Genomic DNA, 15284 nt, shown 5'->3' with positions numbered 1-15284 from the left:
CTCTGAACTCCATTTTTAGAAGTGCACATACTCGTGGAATTCAGGCAAGCCTTGGTGGAATTTTGAGCCTTTATTTACATATCCACATATAGGACTGGAGCACAGGTGCATGGGATTTTATTTGTGGCATCAGGGCTGTATGCAGACATGAAAGCATCATACCACTTGAATTCTGAGGACCTTTTGTTCAGACAGATGGTGTTGACATTGTGTCCAAAAATTTGCCGAGGAGGGAAGGAGTTAAGAAAATGTAAATTGTTTGGGTCTGAATAACCATCATGGATTTTTTGTCATTCTGTTTTTACAGGCATGTACCAGCTAGCAGAGAAGGCATAAATAAATAGCTACTCAAAGTCCTTCTCCTGTGTATTTTACCATTTCACTAAAAGCCTGAGAAAATTATTACACGGATTTTAAGCCTTTAGTTGTCTTAAATAGAACAGTAGGAAAAGATCCCCAGTGAATCAGTTTAGTCAGCTGAAAGCTGAGACTGGCAGACCTGACAAACACAGACTCCCGTCCGGATGACAAATCAATTTCTCAGTGTATTTTCAAACGCTTGGAAAACCAACCGTAAAACTGGTACCTTGGAGCCAGATACCTGCCTCCCATTTCTCATCCAGCTCTTTCTGCTCAGTTTGCTTTGGTGCAAGCAGGCTGCTCCTGCCGCCTGCCCCACAGAGCCAGAAGCTGGAGTGGGGAGCAGGGCAGCCTCTTCCACTTCACAAAGCCAAGCTCTGACTGCGGGGGTTTTGCAGGAATAGCTGTGCACAGCACACCAGTGAATATGGAAGACCAGGTTTTGACAACTTCCACTTGTAGTTACACAGTGATTTGATGTTAATATCTGTGGCACGCTCCTCACAAACTGGAAAGCACAGGGTAGCTATGCAGAGTGCTTGACAGGAGTAGTGTAGCACGAGCAGAGGGCAGGCACATGGGGGAGTGACAGATGTGAGCTCCTCCGTGTGTAGGTGTGAGCATTACCAGGCCCATCACTTGGGTGTTTTTACATAATGTGTTGAAGTAAATGACACTGGGAAACTCTTAGAAAGCACTGATGTGTTGCTGTGCAGTAGCAGCACAGGCACAGTCCAGGTGGTGATGTTAGATGTTGAAGAGAAAAATGCCAGCCACCTGGTTTGTGTTGCAGACGTGGGTTATCTGGTGGGCAAACCCAGGAGGTCAATTCAACAGAACTGAAAATCACTCTGCCCTTGGGACACAGCTACCTCAACAAAATAGGTCTCAGGAGAAGTGGCCTTGGGCTCTGCCTGTTTGTGCACTTAATCCGACAGTCAGGCAGATAAACGTTTTACCCTCTGTGTACTGAAGTGTGAAGCCACATCATCTTCAACTGAGTTACTTGGGAAGAGGGTTGTGAGAGAGTTTGTTGTAACAGAAGATGCATTGCAGCTTGTGGAACATGGTGCTGCTGCAGTAGCTCTCCAGATCAGGAGCAGCCTGAGAAAGGAAGGAGGCCTGTTGAGGTATCTCTACTATCAATAAAGCACAGTGCCAGCTTGTCTTAAGTACTGCTGCCTGAGAGCAGCATTATGCTGTGCCCAAACTCCATCAGGCTGCAGGAGATGGTTCATGATGAAGTGGGAACACCACCAAGTGACATGAGGAACTGCTAGGCTGCAAGATGGCCAGCAAGCTCATCAGTGTGAAACACATGCATGTTGCTGCACACTGGGCATGCTGGGCTCACAGACTGTTCAGAGGATGTGCCTCCTGGAAAATGTCACTTTTCAGAGCTGTGCTGCATTTAACACAGGGATGAGCAGCCGTTATGTGATTTGCCTGCATATTTTTTCACCCAGGCTGCAGCCAGCTGATCTGATCCTGTAGAAGGTCAGACAGTTCGAGTTTGAGTTTGTGCAGAGTTTTTGCTTCCTAAAATGTGCAGGGTTTCCCTGACACTTCGACTGAACAGCAGAGAAAATGAGCTTAGTGAAATGCCAAAATAGGACAGTCAGGTAAGAGCCTAAGAGGAATATGCTCCCACTGCAAAGGAAGGAAAGGACATCCCTTTCCAAAGGGATTTGTTTCTTTGCTATTAGTGATGGGGAATCTTGATAATGAGGAAAACTTTATCTGATAGTAGTTCTAACTACTCTAACTAACACAGTGCTTGTTTGTTCTTATCCCTATACAAGAAAGGTATGCACACCGATCGACATCTAACAACTTTTCCCTGACTCCGGTTCTGAGAATTACTTGCTTTGGGTGGTGTTTTAAGGGCTATGTTGTGGATGCTCTAACATGACTGGTAACAAGCAGACTCCTTTTTATTTTCTTCCGTAGAGACAAACTGATTGTTAAATTGTTACTAATCTTTATCCAGGTCCTTTCCTTATGTTCTCTATCTCTGCCTAAAAAAGAAAGAGGAATTGTGCTTGATTTTCAAGTAAAGCTGTAATAAAGGATTCTGAGACACTCCATTAAGTATTCCTTAAACAGCTGAGCTAATACTGTGGCCACAGCATGAATCCTGAGACAGAGATGAGATTGGGATCTCTTTTCTTGTAGCATCTGATAACATACTAATATCAAATACAATGGTTGTTTGCAGGATCATATGGTGAGAGAAGAAACCAGGAGCCTCACTCCCAAGCAGTGTGCTGTTTTGGATCTGGCACTGGACACCATCAAAGTAAGTGATTCCATTTCTGTCATTCCCTTGCTTCATCTGCAGTCCCAATTGGGAAGGGAATGCCTGTTCTATTTAGGAGATTGCAGGAGTCTGTTGTGGCTGTTAGAACCATTAAGCCATGAGTGCTGCTGCCACATTTGGGTAAGCCCAAGTAGAGTCATATGATGGATACATGCTGGGAGAGAGGTGTATTTAAATTTAAGTATTTTGGAATAGGAAAGCCATGAGCAGTTGGTTTCAGCTGGTCTAGCAAAAGCTGGGCCCCAGTACAGGAGCATTTTGTGAATTTTTCAGCTCTTTCCAATCCATAGCACATAAATTCTTGTTGCCTTTTACAATTCTTTCTCAGTATCCTTCCCTTATTATTTTTTTCTTCTAGCAATATTTCCATGCTGGTGGGAATGGACTGAAGAAGACTTTCTTGGAGAAGAGTCCCGACCTGCAGTCACTTCGATACGCTCTTTCTCTCTACACACAGACCACAGACACTCTCATCAAAACTTTTGTCCAGACACAGACAGCTCAGGGTGAGACATTTCTGCTGTTGGCAGAGTTGAATGGAGCGATCTGCCCTGTTTGTAATTGCTCAGTCTTGCATTGCCAGTTTGTGGAGTGCTTTTGGCAGTAACATTTCTGGGAATGTGACAGTTCAGAGCTTTTGAAACTTGGAAGGAGGGAAAATGAGTTATTTCCTGCACAACATTTACATTTTGAGAGAACAGGGGATATGTGAAACATAAATCCTGAGGGGGTTTGTGATCTATTTTCTTCAGTTCTCATATAGCAGTCACGTTTCTTGAACTAATGTGGGTGGATAATTTGGGGAAGTGAAATGCGAAGATACTGTACTGAGACTTACAGTGGTGTGAGAGACCATTTCAGCAAGACATCACCACAGAAGCTACTGGGTGACTGTGTCACAGGCCAGATGCCAGCAGCCCATGTCATCCTGACTAATGCTGATTGACAGAACATGATGAATCACAGAGCATCATGCTGCTGTGCAAAGAGAAGAGTCTCTTGTGGAGTAATGACAGTGCTGTCTTGTCTGCAGCTGCTACAGGGTATGTGTTAGCTAGACGATGACAAGTCACACAACATGTTTGTAGGCTGCTGGAATGGGTCACTGGAGTTCTCTGGTTGCTCTCAGTGAGAGTAGAGAAGTGCTGCTACTTCACTGATTCAGAAGTGGTATGTAACTAATTGCTTCCATCTTTCATTGCTTTCAGAGAAGCATCTCTAGATTGTTGAATAGAATAATTTGATCCATAGTTATCAACCTCCTCTGGTTGACTATGGGTCTTATCCTCAGGAATAGAGGACAGATGCTATTACAGGTTAGATCAAAACTGAAACAAATGTTTTAAGTTTTCAGACTGCTTAGATAGAAGCTGTGGCATTGGGCTACTATAATCAGCAGCAATAATCATAAAGCTCCAAAGAAGAGGTATTTTGACATCTTTTTGCCTGGTGTAGTCCATACTTTAACTCTCTCAAGCCTAAAAGAGCTGGTGACCCCACAGACCATACCAACTCTGTCAGCATATCGATGCACTAAGCCCTGGAGTCAAGGCAGAATGTCTCCCAGCACTTGAACTCAGTGATCCTTAAGGATTCCTTCCAACTCGCTATATTCTATGATTCTAAATCATCCTTTCCTTCAGCAGCATGAATATATAATTGTGTAGGTTGAAAATTCTTCATTAAGCCACAGAAGTTAACTTAGGAGTCAGTACCTACACTTGAGAGAACGGTCCTGTATGTGCATCCTGGCAGAGCAAGGATGACATCCAGTGGCCAGGCAGGTCAAACACTGCTGTGTCACCACGGGACTCCGGGAACTTCCTGCTCCCACTAGAATTACACAAAACACTTTTTAAACTGGGAACTTACATGCACGGTACAATTTCAATCGTTGCTCCTTTCTGTCAAACACTTCCCATTATAAATCTGAACCACGAACTGAAGCCAGTGTTTTAATTAGATTGTGTTACGATGTTGTGATGAGCCACGGTCTGAGGTTGCATACAGCATTGCTCTTCTGCACTCCGTGATAGAGTCAGAAGCAATTAAAGTCTGAAAAAGAAGAAGCTGGAAAGTGGAAACTTTAAAGATACTATGAGGGAGAAATTTAATTCAATGAATAAATGACTATAAAACACCAGTAAGGGGAAGTGTTCAGCAGATACCCAAAGGGAACTGTGCATAGTCTGAGGGCAGTCGGAGTGTAGAGTTTCCACCAAAGAGTGTGCAAAAGTTTAGAAAGAATTTATCTCTGGTTTTGGTGTATAAAGTGCATTTGTTACAAGGTCACACATTCTCTCATACAGCAGACCAGTGATATTTGTGGCTTGTCTGAATCACTTCAGGAGACAGTTACTGGGTGTGGTGAACCACTGAGCTGGTCCAAATCAGCATCTTCTATATCAGAAGGCTTTGGAGCCTGAGGCTCGGTTTAAAGAACAGAAGACTGGAGCTACACCACTTGGTATTTGTAGCATCAGTGATGATGCTGAGAGAGGCATGACTTCCTGCAGGGACTGGGGTTACAGCAGGATGTTGCTTGTTCATGCTTCTGGGTGATCACAGTTGGCAGAGTAGTTTGGAGATCTGTATTTGCATTGCAGAGACAGAAAGAGCACTGGTGTTTACAGCTGATATCTGCCTCATGAATCTCTCTCTGGCTGATGTTTTCCCTTAAGCCAAGCATCTCACAAGCCTAAGGGAGGGAATGGCTGCATGCAAAGCTACTTAAATGCTGAGCATTTGCTTCTCCTACTTCACTGCTCAGTAGTTACACCTAGCAGTTTGTGAGTTATCTGTTGCCCTCCTTATCTTACTCAGCACGGTCTGTGGCACAGTGCTACGTTCTGCAGAGCTGGTTCAGAGTTTGCAGTTCCCTTTTGCTGGTACAAACTTATTTTTTTTACCCAGACAATCCCATACTCGCAGATAGGCTTGCTCCCTCAAAGCCTGTGTTGGTACAGAAGATCTAAGAGGATGTTTTGTCTGTTAAGAGTTAGAATGTTTGTCTTGCATTTGTTTAAGCGGAGCCACTAATTGGATTGTAATTCACACTCTTCTCTCTTTATCCTGCTTGCTTCTTGCCTTTTGAATTCATGTCTCAGTGCATGATGGGAAAGGTATTAGGTTTACGGCTAATGAGGACGTTCTTCCTGATAAGGGTATGTTCCAGACTAATGTTGTTACCATAACAACATTAGCCAACTGCCTTGCTTTTGAAGCCATCTTGTTCAGAACCTTTTCCAAAGACCCGTTCCCAGTAGCTCCCTGTAGAAACGAACTGTCACAGAGTGCTTGCATCTCACAGAACCACGGGTTGCACGGTGTAGAAGTTTGTACCTTGCCTGAGAGCCTGTCCCAAAGCCTGAGACTTGTTTATGGGATGTGAAAGTTGTCTTTAAAATGGACCGTATTTTGAAAGATGCTGTGAACTTGTTTCCCTACCCTACCTATCATGGACTGTGTGTTGCTATTTCAAGTCTTGGACTTGCATGCTTGCGGTCTGCAGAGATGGTAATACATAGTTATGTCTGATATGCACTCAAAATCATGGCCAGTCTTGAAACTTGGCTCCATGTGGCTTGGAGGGGGTAGGTAAAGGCTGCATCCCCAGGAGACCCCTAAACGTCTCTGTTTTTCATCTCCCAGTTTATTTTTTGCTGTCCAAAGTCACATTGCATGAGCTCAGTTCTGCAGTTTCACCTTCCAGTATCACAACATCAGAGAGTCAAGACTTAAATCTGCTTGCCATTAAACATTCAAGCACGTATATATACACAGTTGTATGTGAGCAGAATATTTACACTGTCTGCCTCTGGATATTTCTCAAGTAGCATTTGGTCTCTGTGAACATAGCAGTTAATAGAAGGGGGTTTTGTTATGAAAAGAAGGGAGTGAAGGCAGAAAAAGAAAAGCACAAAGCAATCTAAATTTTGTTTCCCTCAAGGGGTGATTCAGTTTTGATTCCTCAGAAGCATCAGCATCTCATTCATAACCCACTAATGACTCTTAAAGATCAGTAGAATGAGAACCTATGTGTTTGGCAGCTGATGTTTATCAGATTATTCAGCCCAATAAAGTTGTTAGATAGTTATGGTAATCTCGTCTGCTCCCATAGAGAACACTGGCTGAAATAGGCACAGTCGGGTGGGTTAGATGAGTGATTGGGCCCACCATTTTAAAGCTTTGTGCTCACTTACAGAAACACATCCCCCTCCTGGGCAGGAATAAAACAGTGTGCTCAGGAAGAAGTACAGCTGTTACAGCCTGAAGGCTGTCTGTTGTACTCAGGTCAGGAGTGAGCATCTACCCCTAAGAGAGCAATTTGATGTTGTTAAGTTTGTGCATGCAGATACTTTCATTTGTATATGAACGTGACTTTACTGCTGGCGGCTCTGTGCCAAGTAATTCTCTTCAGGGAGTTGCACAGATGAGCTCTCAACCTCCTGTTTTTGAAAGGAGTGCTTTTGCTGCCTGCAGACTGTTTTAGTAGAAGTTGACATGTTAGATCCATCTAATCAAAATGTTTGTTTAATGACATCCTTCAAGATCCTTGTCTTGAATTTCAATCAGAAACACTGAATTTATTTTTTTTTTTCCCCCCACTTTGTAATGCATCTCAGTCTCAAAATTAACAAACTAAGAGTGCTCTTCTTAGGTATCCAATTACTCCCTAGGTATCCCTTTTACAACTGCACTGCTAATTGTCAAACTCATCAGACACTTATCAAAGAGACAGGAAGATCAGTCTCCCTATTGATCAAAGAACTTAATTTTCCTTCTGCAAAGCAGTCTTTTTCTGTAATTTACATGACACCTTGGCTTCCCTACCAGATAAATGTCATTTTCCCATATTCCTTGATTATTATAATTAAAAGTGAAAATGTTGAAAACATAGTAATACAAGAATCACAAGGCTCGTGTGATGTTCCCCTGCAGTTGGAACATGTTGTGCTCTCCTCCATGAAAATACCTTTTGTTTTCTGCCTGCCTGACAGAAGAAGGGAAATGAGTATGCAATTTGAATGCTTCTTTCTCATCCTCTTTGGTGCACAGCAGTTGAAGGGTTCTCATTACCCACTGAAGGGAAGCACTGGGGGCAGTCAGGGTAACAACAGTTATTTGCTATACTGCATGGAAACCTTGGAGGGTGAGACTGCATTATGGCTCAATGCTAACTGCTAACATCTTTGTCTTGTTTTGTTTTTGCCCTAAACTTCCCTTACATGTTCTGTTCTGCTTATTTGTTTTTTGATGTTTTTTTAATCCTTGTCCTTAATCCTGATGGAAATGCTGCAGCCCACCATTGGAATGCCTGCATGTGTACACAGCATCTTGGCAGGAACCTCTGAAAAAGATTCTTGTTCTCTGAGAGGGCTCATTGTCACGTTTTAGATAGCTTAATTTGTTTTAAAATGCTTTATAGGGTGTGATTTTTATGGTGGAGTGCAAAAGAAGTTACTGTTTATGCTTGTTGGGCATGCAAGCCTGTTAGTTTGCATTAACATTTTATTATCAGTGCTGACTGAAAAACGTGGCTGTGGAGGGTGTGAGAACACTATTGTCTGCTGGGGCCATTGGGTCAGTGATGGGTACCAGTAAACAATAATCTGTGTGTACGTGGCACATACGTGCCAATTTTCTTCCGACAGCCTCTGGTGTGGATGACCCTGTGGGTGAAGTGTCCATACAGATCGACCTGTATACCCACCCAGGAACTGGGGAACACAAGGTCACAGTGAAAGGTAGGGGCAGATATGCTTTACTGTTTGGGCTCTGTCTGTATCAAGGCAAACTTCCAGTTGGGAGTCATTGTGTTTCTGTGCGGATTCATGTGATGTCGATCCAAAACTGTTTTTCTGTTTCACATCATGAACGTGCAGAGACACAGTAATTGAGCTTGTCCAGTCTAGCAAGTGACATGGCAGTGTAGAGTCCTGTTGTTTATTGGCGATGATGCATGAAATAAACAAATCAGATGGTGGCTCTCACAGGCCCTGCAGTTTAGCACGCGCTGCAGAGAACAGAGCAGCATGACAGAGTGATGGTGTGAAACTGCTCAGTGTAAACTGAGAAGTTGCAGAACCAGTAAGAGGTCAGGGCCCCTGCTCACCTCCATCCTGACGGCCAAATTGATCCCAGAAGAGCTGCTCTGAAAATAACCAAAGCAGTGATTCATCTCAGGCTTCCTCTTCCTTCGTCTCCTTTGCTTGAGTGCAGCACATTTAACTACTTTAATTTCCTCTGAAGATATATATAAACAGCTCTCCATCCCTCCTTTCTCCTGGGTAAATCTATACCACGGTTCAGTTCACAGATATTTTCTGAGCTTCTTGTGAGAGAGTGGGAATTAAGGAGCTAACAATTGTGAGTTCTGAAACCACCCACAGCTCGTATGCTTTGTTTGTCTTACCTGCAGTCTCATTTTCAGCAGACTTCAATATCAGCCCCCTACTATGCCCTGTTTTTTCTCATTCCTCAACTGATATAGAATTAAACACTGACCAGACAGGGCTGCATGTGTGCCTGCTTTTTGTCTAGTTTCTTGAACGTGCTTATGGCAAGAAAAAAGTTGTAGACTGGACAAGGAATTGAAATGTGATCTGAGTGGAAAGCTAGCAGTGGGAACAAATGAGCATTGGTTGTAAAGCAGATTGTGACTCTTTTGCAGTTGTGGCCGCCAATGACCTGAAGTGGCAGACGTCTGGCATGTTCCGTCCATTCGTTGAAATTACCATGATTGGGCCTCATCAGAGTGACAAGAAGAGGAAGTTCACAACAAAGTCAAAGAGCAACAACTGGGCTCCTAAATACAATGAAACCTTTCACTTGTAAGTGTGAAAAATAGCTTGAGGATCTGGCTTGGCATGTTTAGATGCAGTGGACAGATTGTGTTTTTTTTTCCCAGCATCCACAAACAGCCTGCTCAGGGCCCAGAGCAGCACTTGAACCAGCAGCTTGGCCCAGTGTCAGTTGCCTTGGCAGGAAAAGCTGGATGATGGGAGATTGTGCTGTGGGTGGGATGCTGGTAATCATTCTTCACCAGCAGTGTCCTTTGGCTACCTCTGGAAATGCGTTGTGTGTCCTGTCCACGTATTTTACTGTGCTCTGTCATTTTAATGAACTTTGTGTGTTTTGTTGTGGGGAGTTGAGGCTAAAAGTTCACTGTGTTTGAGGTTTTTGTTCCAAATGAGTGTTTTTATCCCAACTTGACATATGGGGCGTGCTCTGTGAACTTGTGTATCCTTGTTTCCAAGGTTATAGTCCTTGGATCTGTTAGCAGTCACTGCCTTTCTCAACACGGAGTATTGATTCTTCTTACTTGGCTTTCATTATTGCAAGGCTGTCTCCCATCCTGGAAGGCTCAGCCAAAGGAGCTACAGGCTGGTCTTCACCCAGCTGTGCAGTAAGAATGAATAAGTCTGGGTGGCTCTGCATGAGCAGGGGCTGGACCAGCTGACCTCCAGAGGTCCCTTCCATACTAAACCATTCTGGGATTCTGTGAATGAGAAAAGTGGTGACCTTCAAGAGACTGTAAACTTCCCAGGGGAGATGGACTGGCTGTATGATTTTTATTCAATATGGAGAAATGCAGACTCGCTCTAAGTGAAAAAATTGTTGTGCCTTTTTTCTTTTTCTTTTAGCTTTAGAAACATCAGGAAGGTTGGCAGTGTATTTTTATTAGCTGATGCTTTAATGGAAGGTTCTGAATCATTAACAAAGACTTCATCTAATTAAAATACTAATTACTGAAATGAAACAACCCTTAGCAGGAGCAAAAATGTTTGCAGTTGTCTGAGTTGAAAATCTATTAGCATGTCTTTTATGTTCTCCATTCTTTGCATCTTGCAGTTTAACACACACGCATGCATGCAAAGGCAACTTGAAAAGAGTTGTTTTGTTGTTTTTTTTATTTCTTTTCAAATAGCCACATTGTCTTTATCAACTATGAAACAGCAAAAATATGCATATACCATATGTTGTACTCCTGCCTCCCTAAACAGGAAAAAATGTTTTTTATAATAAATGGTAGTGGATGCTGGCTGTGGAACAGGTCGCCCAGAGAGATGGTGGATGCCCCATCCCTGGAGGCACTCAATGTCAGGCTGGAGGGGGTCTGAGCACCTGATGGAGCTGTGGATGTCCCTTTTCATTGCAGGGGAGTTGGGCCAGATGAGTCCCTCACAACTCCAATGATTCTGTGATTCTGTAGAAGGGAGTTTTTTTATGGCTCATCTGGCGCTTAACCCAGCCTCTGGCATGTCTTTAAAATATGTTTTTTAAGAGGAATTGATATGTTCTGATCTTGTGTGTTTTTCAGCATACTGGGGAATGAGGATGGCCCTGACGCCTATGAGCTCCAAGTCTGTGTGAAGGACTACTGCTTTGCTCGGGAGGATCGGGTGCTTGGCATAGCAGTGATGCAGCTCAGAGACATAGCAGACAAAGGAAGCTGTGCTTGCTGGTGCCCTCTTGGGCGCAGGATCCACATGGATGAGACTGGACTTACGGTCCTGAGGATTCTTTCCCAAAGAACCAATGATGAGGTTGCAAAAGAATTTGTGAAGTTGAAATCTGAGTCCCGTTCCACTGAGGAAGGCACCTGAGCTGAGCTGTGTGATCTTTCCTTTTCTCTTCTGCCTTGTGCCAATATGTGCAAGTGTTCAACAGTTCTCTTTTATTAATTACAAAAGTTTTTTTTTTTTCATGTTATCTTTGTCAGCTCCGATCGCGCACGTGTGCTGTAGAGGAAACAAATCCGTCAATCTGATGTGAATTATTTATTTTTTAGTAGCTGGGTAAGATACCGTAGAGAACAAGACAGTCTCTTCCTATTTAAGATGCAAATTCTGCTTTGTGTATATAAATTATTTTATATTGCAGGCTGGGTATGCTGGGTTTTGTTGATATGCAGCACTGTGATTTTATCCTCTGAAACTGGCAGATGTTAAAAAGGTTCTACATAATCACACTATGAAACAAACCAACTGTATGGAAATTGGGAAAAGAATGATTTGGGGGTTTGGCAAAGCACGTTATCTCATTGAATTCATGTACTATGGAGCTGCCAAAGCGTGTTCCTGCACAGGGTGCACTGGTGTCTCAGTGTGTTACGCAGACACCTCAACGTCTGCTTTAAAAAAAGAAGTTGCAAATTGCTCTGGAGATGGACCCCAAATGAATGTGTGACTATGGATGTGCTGCTATGAGCAAGAACATGACCAGTGGAACAAGTGCAAAGGGCATGAGATCTTATAGCCCAAAACTGCAAAGGCAGCACACCAGGAGCAGGCTGCAGCTGCCCTGCCATTGTAACTAGATGCTGTGTTATAGAGAATATAAAATCCCTGTGTGCTGCTGGGAATCCTGCATCACCGTGTGGGTGCTGTAAACTGCTGAGCTCCACCAGTCACACTTTGACTACCATGACCAACCCAGCAAGGAAGGGAACAACCTTACAGCCATGACAGATAATACGGCTACTATTTACTTTTTCCACTTCAGTTTTCTTTTGTTAGGGAGTTGCTCTGGTTTTGTTTGTTTGTTGGTTGGTTTTTTGTTTAGTTTTATTTCTTTTTTTATAATTTAACACTTCCAAGTTTTCTGTAGCATTTTGTTACCTTGGAGGCCGTTCCTCCTTTATAAACCCAGAAATAATGGCTTAGAAGAGAACTACACGTCTCCCCTCTGTGTGCACTCACTCTTTTAAGTGTGGGTGGAGGGGCAGCGGGTCTGTTTGGTTCTGGTCTTGAAGCTGCTGCTGGCCATGCCGTGGTTGATCCGTGTTGATCGTCATTAATCTGTGATTTAACGATACCGTTGAAAACATTTTTGCACTATCTTGAAAAAAAAAAAAAACCATACCAGTTTTGTTTTCTTGCAAAATAAAACAGTGTCCTGAGCAAAACCATTGCGGGGATGTCAGAACTTGTGCGCAGGGAGCTCTGGAGTAATGATTGTAACGAGGTATGGTTTTTTTTTGATTTTTTTCTTCACTAAGGGGATATTTGCTATTTCAGCTGCCCTTGTACTGTGGGAGGCGCAGCTGGAACAAGCCAGTCCTTGTCCATGAAGTACTGTAACACTGTCAATAAATTCAAGGACTGGCTATTTTTTTGTTGTTGTTGCTGTTTTTTTGGGTTTTTTTTGTATTTTCTTTTCTATTCTGTCTGACACTTGTACAGCTGTATGATATGACTGCTGTATTCCATGGGCTTGCTTGTAGAGTTAAGACTGCACATCTGCTTCGTTGGTGTCCGTGGTGTTCTACAGTAGTGCTCTCCTAAACCTCATGCTCTTTGTCACAACTCTGAACTGTTGTACGTGCCATTGTTACGAGAACTGTTAGTACAGTCTTTAATAAACTCTTTTAGCAGCATCTGGAGTTGTCTGTTGAAGTATAACTGTGATTGGACTTGCCAAATCACGTAGGTTAGAATTGCTACTGCAACTTTGCAAATGACTCTCATGTAGTTCGTAGGCTTTTCCTTAGTGCTGTAGATGCCCAGCACAGTGTATGAGTCAGGTAATTCCCTCTTACTCTGTGGTAGAGTACCTCTGTCTCTGATGTCTTTGCCTGGGGTTCTTGGATTCTGATGGAGCGCTGAGACAGAAAAAGATAGAGAATAGTGTACTTCCTTTTGTTTGCCTATCTTACCTTTGAGCTGAGTTTCCTTTGTATTCAGGTATTGCCTCCTGGTGGTGCTAAATGGAAGCCTCAGGCAGGCAGCAGGGTACCTTACCAATAACACATGAAGAAAAGTAATTGTATACCAAAATGGATCCACAGCTTTCAGTCTGATGAGCATTAATAATATGTAGATGATGTTGATGAGATGAAAGAATAAACCTTCTTGTTGTCAAGTAAATTACTCCCTCTCCTCATTTTTTGGGGGATGCTGCCAGTTTCAAGCAGAAAAGCTTAAATAACTCAGAGGTTCACGTTTCATAATGCAACTTTTTCCTTGGCAACGTGACTGCAAGTAACTCAGCTACCTGATGGCCAAACTTGTCGCTGTGTTTCTGTTTCTAGCCTCATTATGAAAGAAGTTGAGTTTGATGGCATGTCACCTAAAGTGACATTGCAATCTGTATCCATGGGGTAGAGGCCTGAACATGGAGGAGGTTTGGCTGTTAGCAGAGCTGGGAATCCCAGGCTCTGTATATTGCTTATCCACCTGGCTGGTGCTTGTCCTGCAAACCAAAGTTGTGAACTTTATGATGATAGAATCAGTTTTTATAACTGTTGCTTTGTAATGTGTTTATCTGAAGTGGCCCATCTGGCCTCATGTCTTGGGTTCACATCCATTCTTCACACTTCCAGATTTTCTTTCCTGCCATAAAAAGTGCTCACGTTGGCATTTGGACTTCCCTTCATTCTGGTGGTAGCAAAAGGGTGTTCTACACATTAGTTGGATAAACACTGTGTGTTCAAAAACTATACACACATACTAAGTACATTGACAAACATATGGAAAGTATATAATTTATTGTACGTACGTAGCATTTTGTACATATGTATATGAATTAAATAATATGTTTATATAAAAAATATTGGCTGGGATAAAAAATGTGGCAAAGGTGAAAGCTCCAGCAGTGGTAAGTTGACACAGAACTCCGGGAAGAGTCTGGAGTGTCGCAACACTGACTTCAAAAGGGAGAAGTGGGAGATGAGCTGGATGCTGAAGGCACGTGGGGATGTTCTGACAGTGGTCTGACTGTGCTGACATGACGTCTTTCTGCTGCATCTGTGGGAGAAGCAGTTCAGTTTCAGACCAAAAGTCCATCTTTTGATGGAAATCGTTCTCTCCTGCAGTGGTTACAAGCAGCTGGATGGAGAGGAGTAAGAACAGGGTAAAAAGACATGAACTATCCTCCTGTCCTCACCTCTCCAGTCCCCTGAACAGGAGCACCATGGATTAATGAGGTTTTGTATGAAGACCTACCTTTAGTTTTGGAAGTGGTTCCAACTAATTTAATCTGATGTTGTTTGTTCTTGTCTAAAAGATGCTACAGTGTTGGTCCTATCCACCCTTAGCAGCCAACCTTACTGCAGACATCTGCCATACCCTACCTCTCAGCAGTGCTTTTTGGGGCTGCATTGTGCCAATTCACTCAGTTATCCCAAACTTCTGATAGCCCTTGCTGCCTTTCTTTAAGGCTTTTCCATTTATGTGTATTTTTCTTTTCTGAACTGGGAGGCCCAGAGCAACATCCAGCATTCAGAACACAGACCAGAAAGCAGGGAAAGAAGGAAGCCACCATGCATAGTTTCAGTTGATGGAAGAGAACTGTTGACAATCCCTTTTTTTTTTTCTTTTTTCTTTTTTTTTTTTTTTTCTTCTTTTTTTCCCCCCTTAACCTTTACTTGAAAAGATGAGATCATTTTCCATGGAAGAAAGCAAGGCTGGCTCCTGAATGCATCAGGTTTTTTGTTCTTGGGGAAATTCCTTTCTAAAGCTCCAGCCAGCTCAGGGCTGTGATACACACAGTCATAAAAATAGCTGGAGGTGTAACACAGGAGGACCCAAAGGGCTCGGCGCCTGCTTGTGAGCACGTGATGGGGATGGAATGGCCTTGGGGGAAGAGGACATTTGTGTTT

The 15284-nt window shown here is 43.0% G+C and overlaps 1 protein-coding gene across 16 annotated transcripts in view; it reads left to right on the top strand.

The window, feature by feature from the left end:
- The window catches only part of UNC13B (unc-13 homolog B), a 210299-nt gene extending 196748 nt beyond the window's left edge, over nucleotides 1-13551 (top strand). For 11 of the 16 annotated variants that reach the window (XM_085528479.1, XM_085528476.1, XM_085528478.1 and 8 more), the window contains 6 exons: nucleotides 2579-2659; nucleotides 3039-3186; nucleotides 5788-5844; nucleotides 8335-8427; nucleotides 9354-9513; nucleotides 11004-13551. In XM_085528479.1, the coding sequence (XP_085384605.1) occupies nucleotides 2579-2659; nucleotides 3039-3186; nucleotides 5788-5844; nucleotides 8335-8427; nucleotides 9354-9513; nucleotides 11004-11289 (825 nt within the window). In that variant the 3' untranslated portion in view covers nucleotides 11290-13551. The remainder of the gene's footprint in view (nucleotides 1-2578; nucleotides 2660-3038; nucleotides 3187-5787; nucleotides 5845-8334; nucleotides 8428-9353; nucleotides 9514-11003) is intronic. The other 5 variants (XM_085528481.1, XM_085528477.1, XM_085528483.1 and 2 more) reach the window with 1 other exon arrangement.
- Nucleotides 13552-15284: the final 1733 nt, after the last annotated feature.

Source organism: Coturnix japonica, chromosome Z (genome assembly GCF_054131305.1).
Source record: "Coturnix japonica strain WE chromosome Z, WE-NBRP24, whole genome shotgun sequence".
Lineage (NCBI taxonomy): Eukaryota > Metazoa > Chordata > Aves > Galliformes > Phasianidae > Coturnix > Coturnix japonica.
Note: the sequence above shows the minus strand (reverse complement) of the source record. Positions and strands in the feature narration are given on the sequence as shown.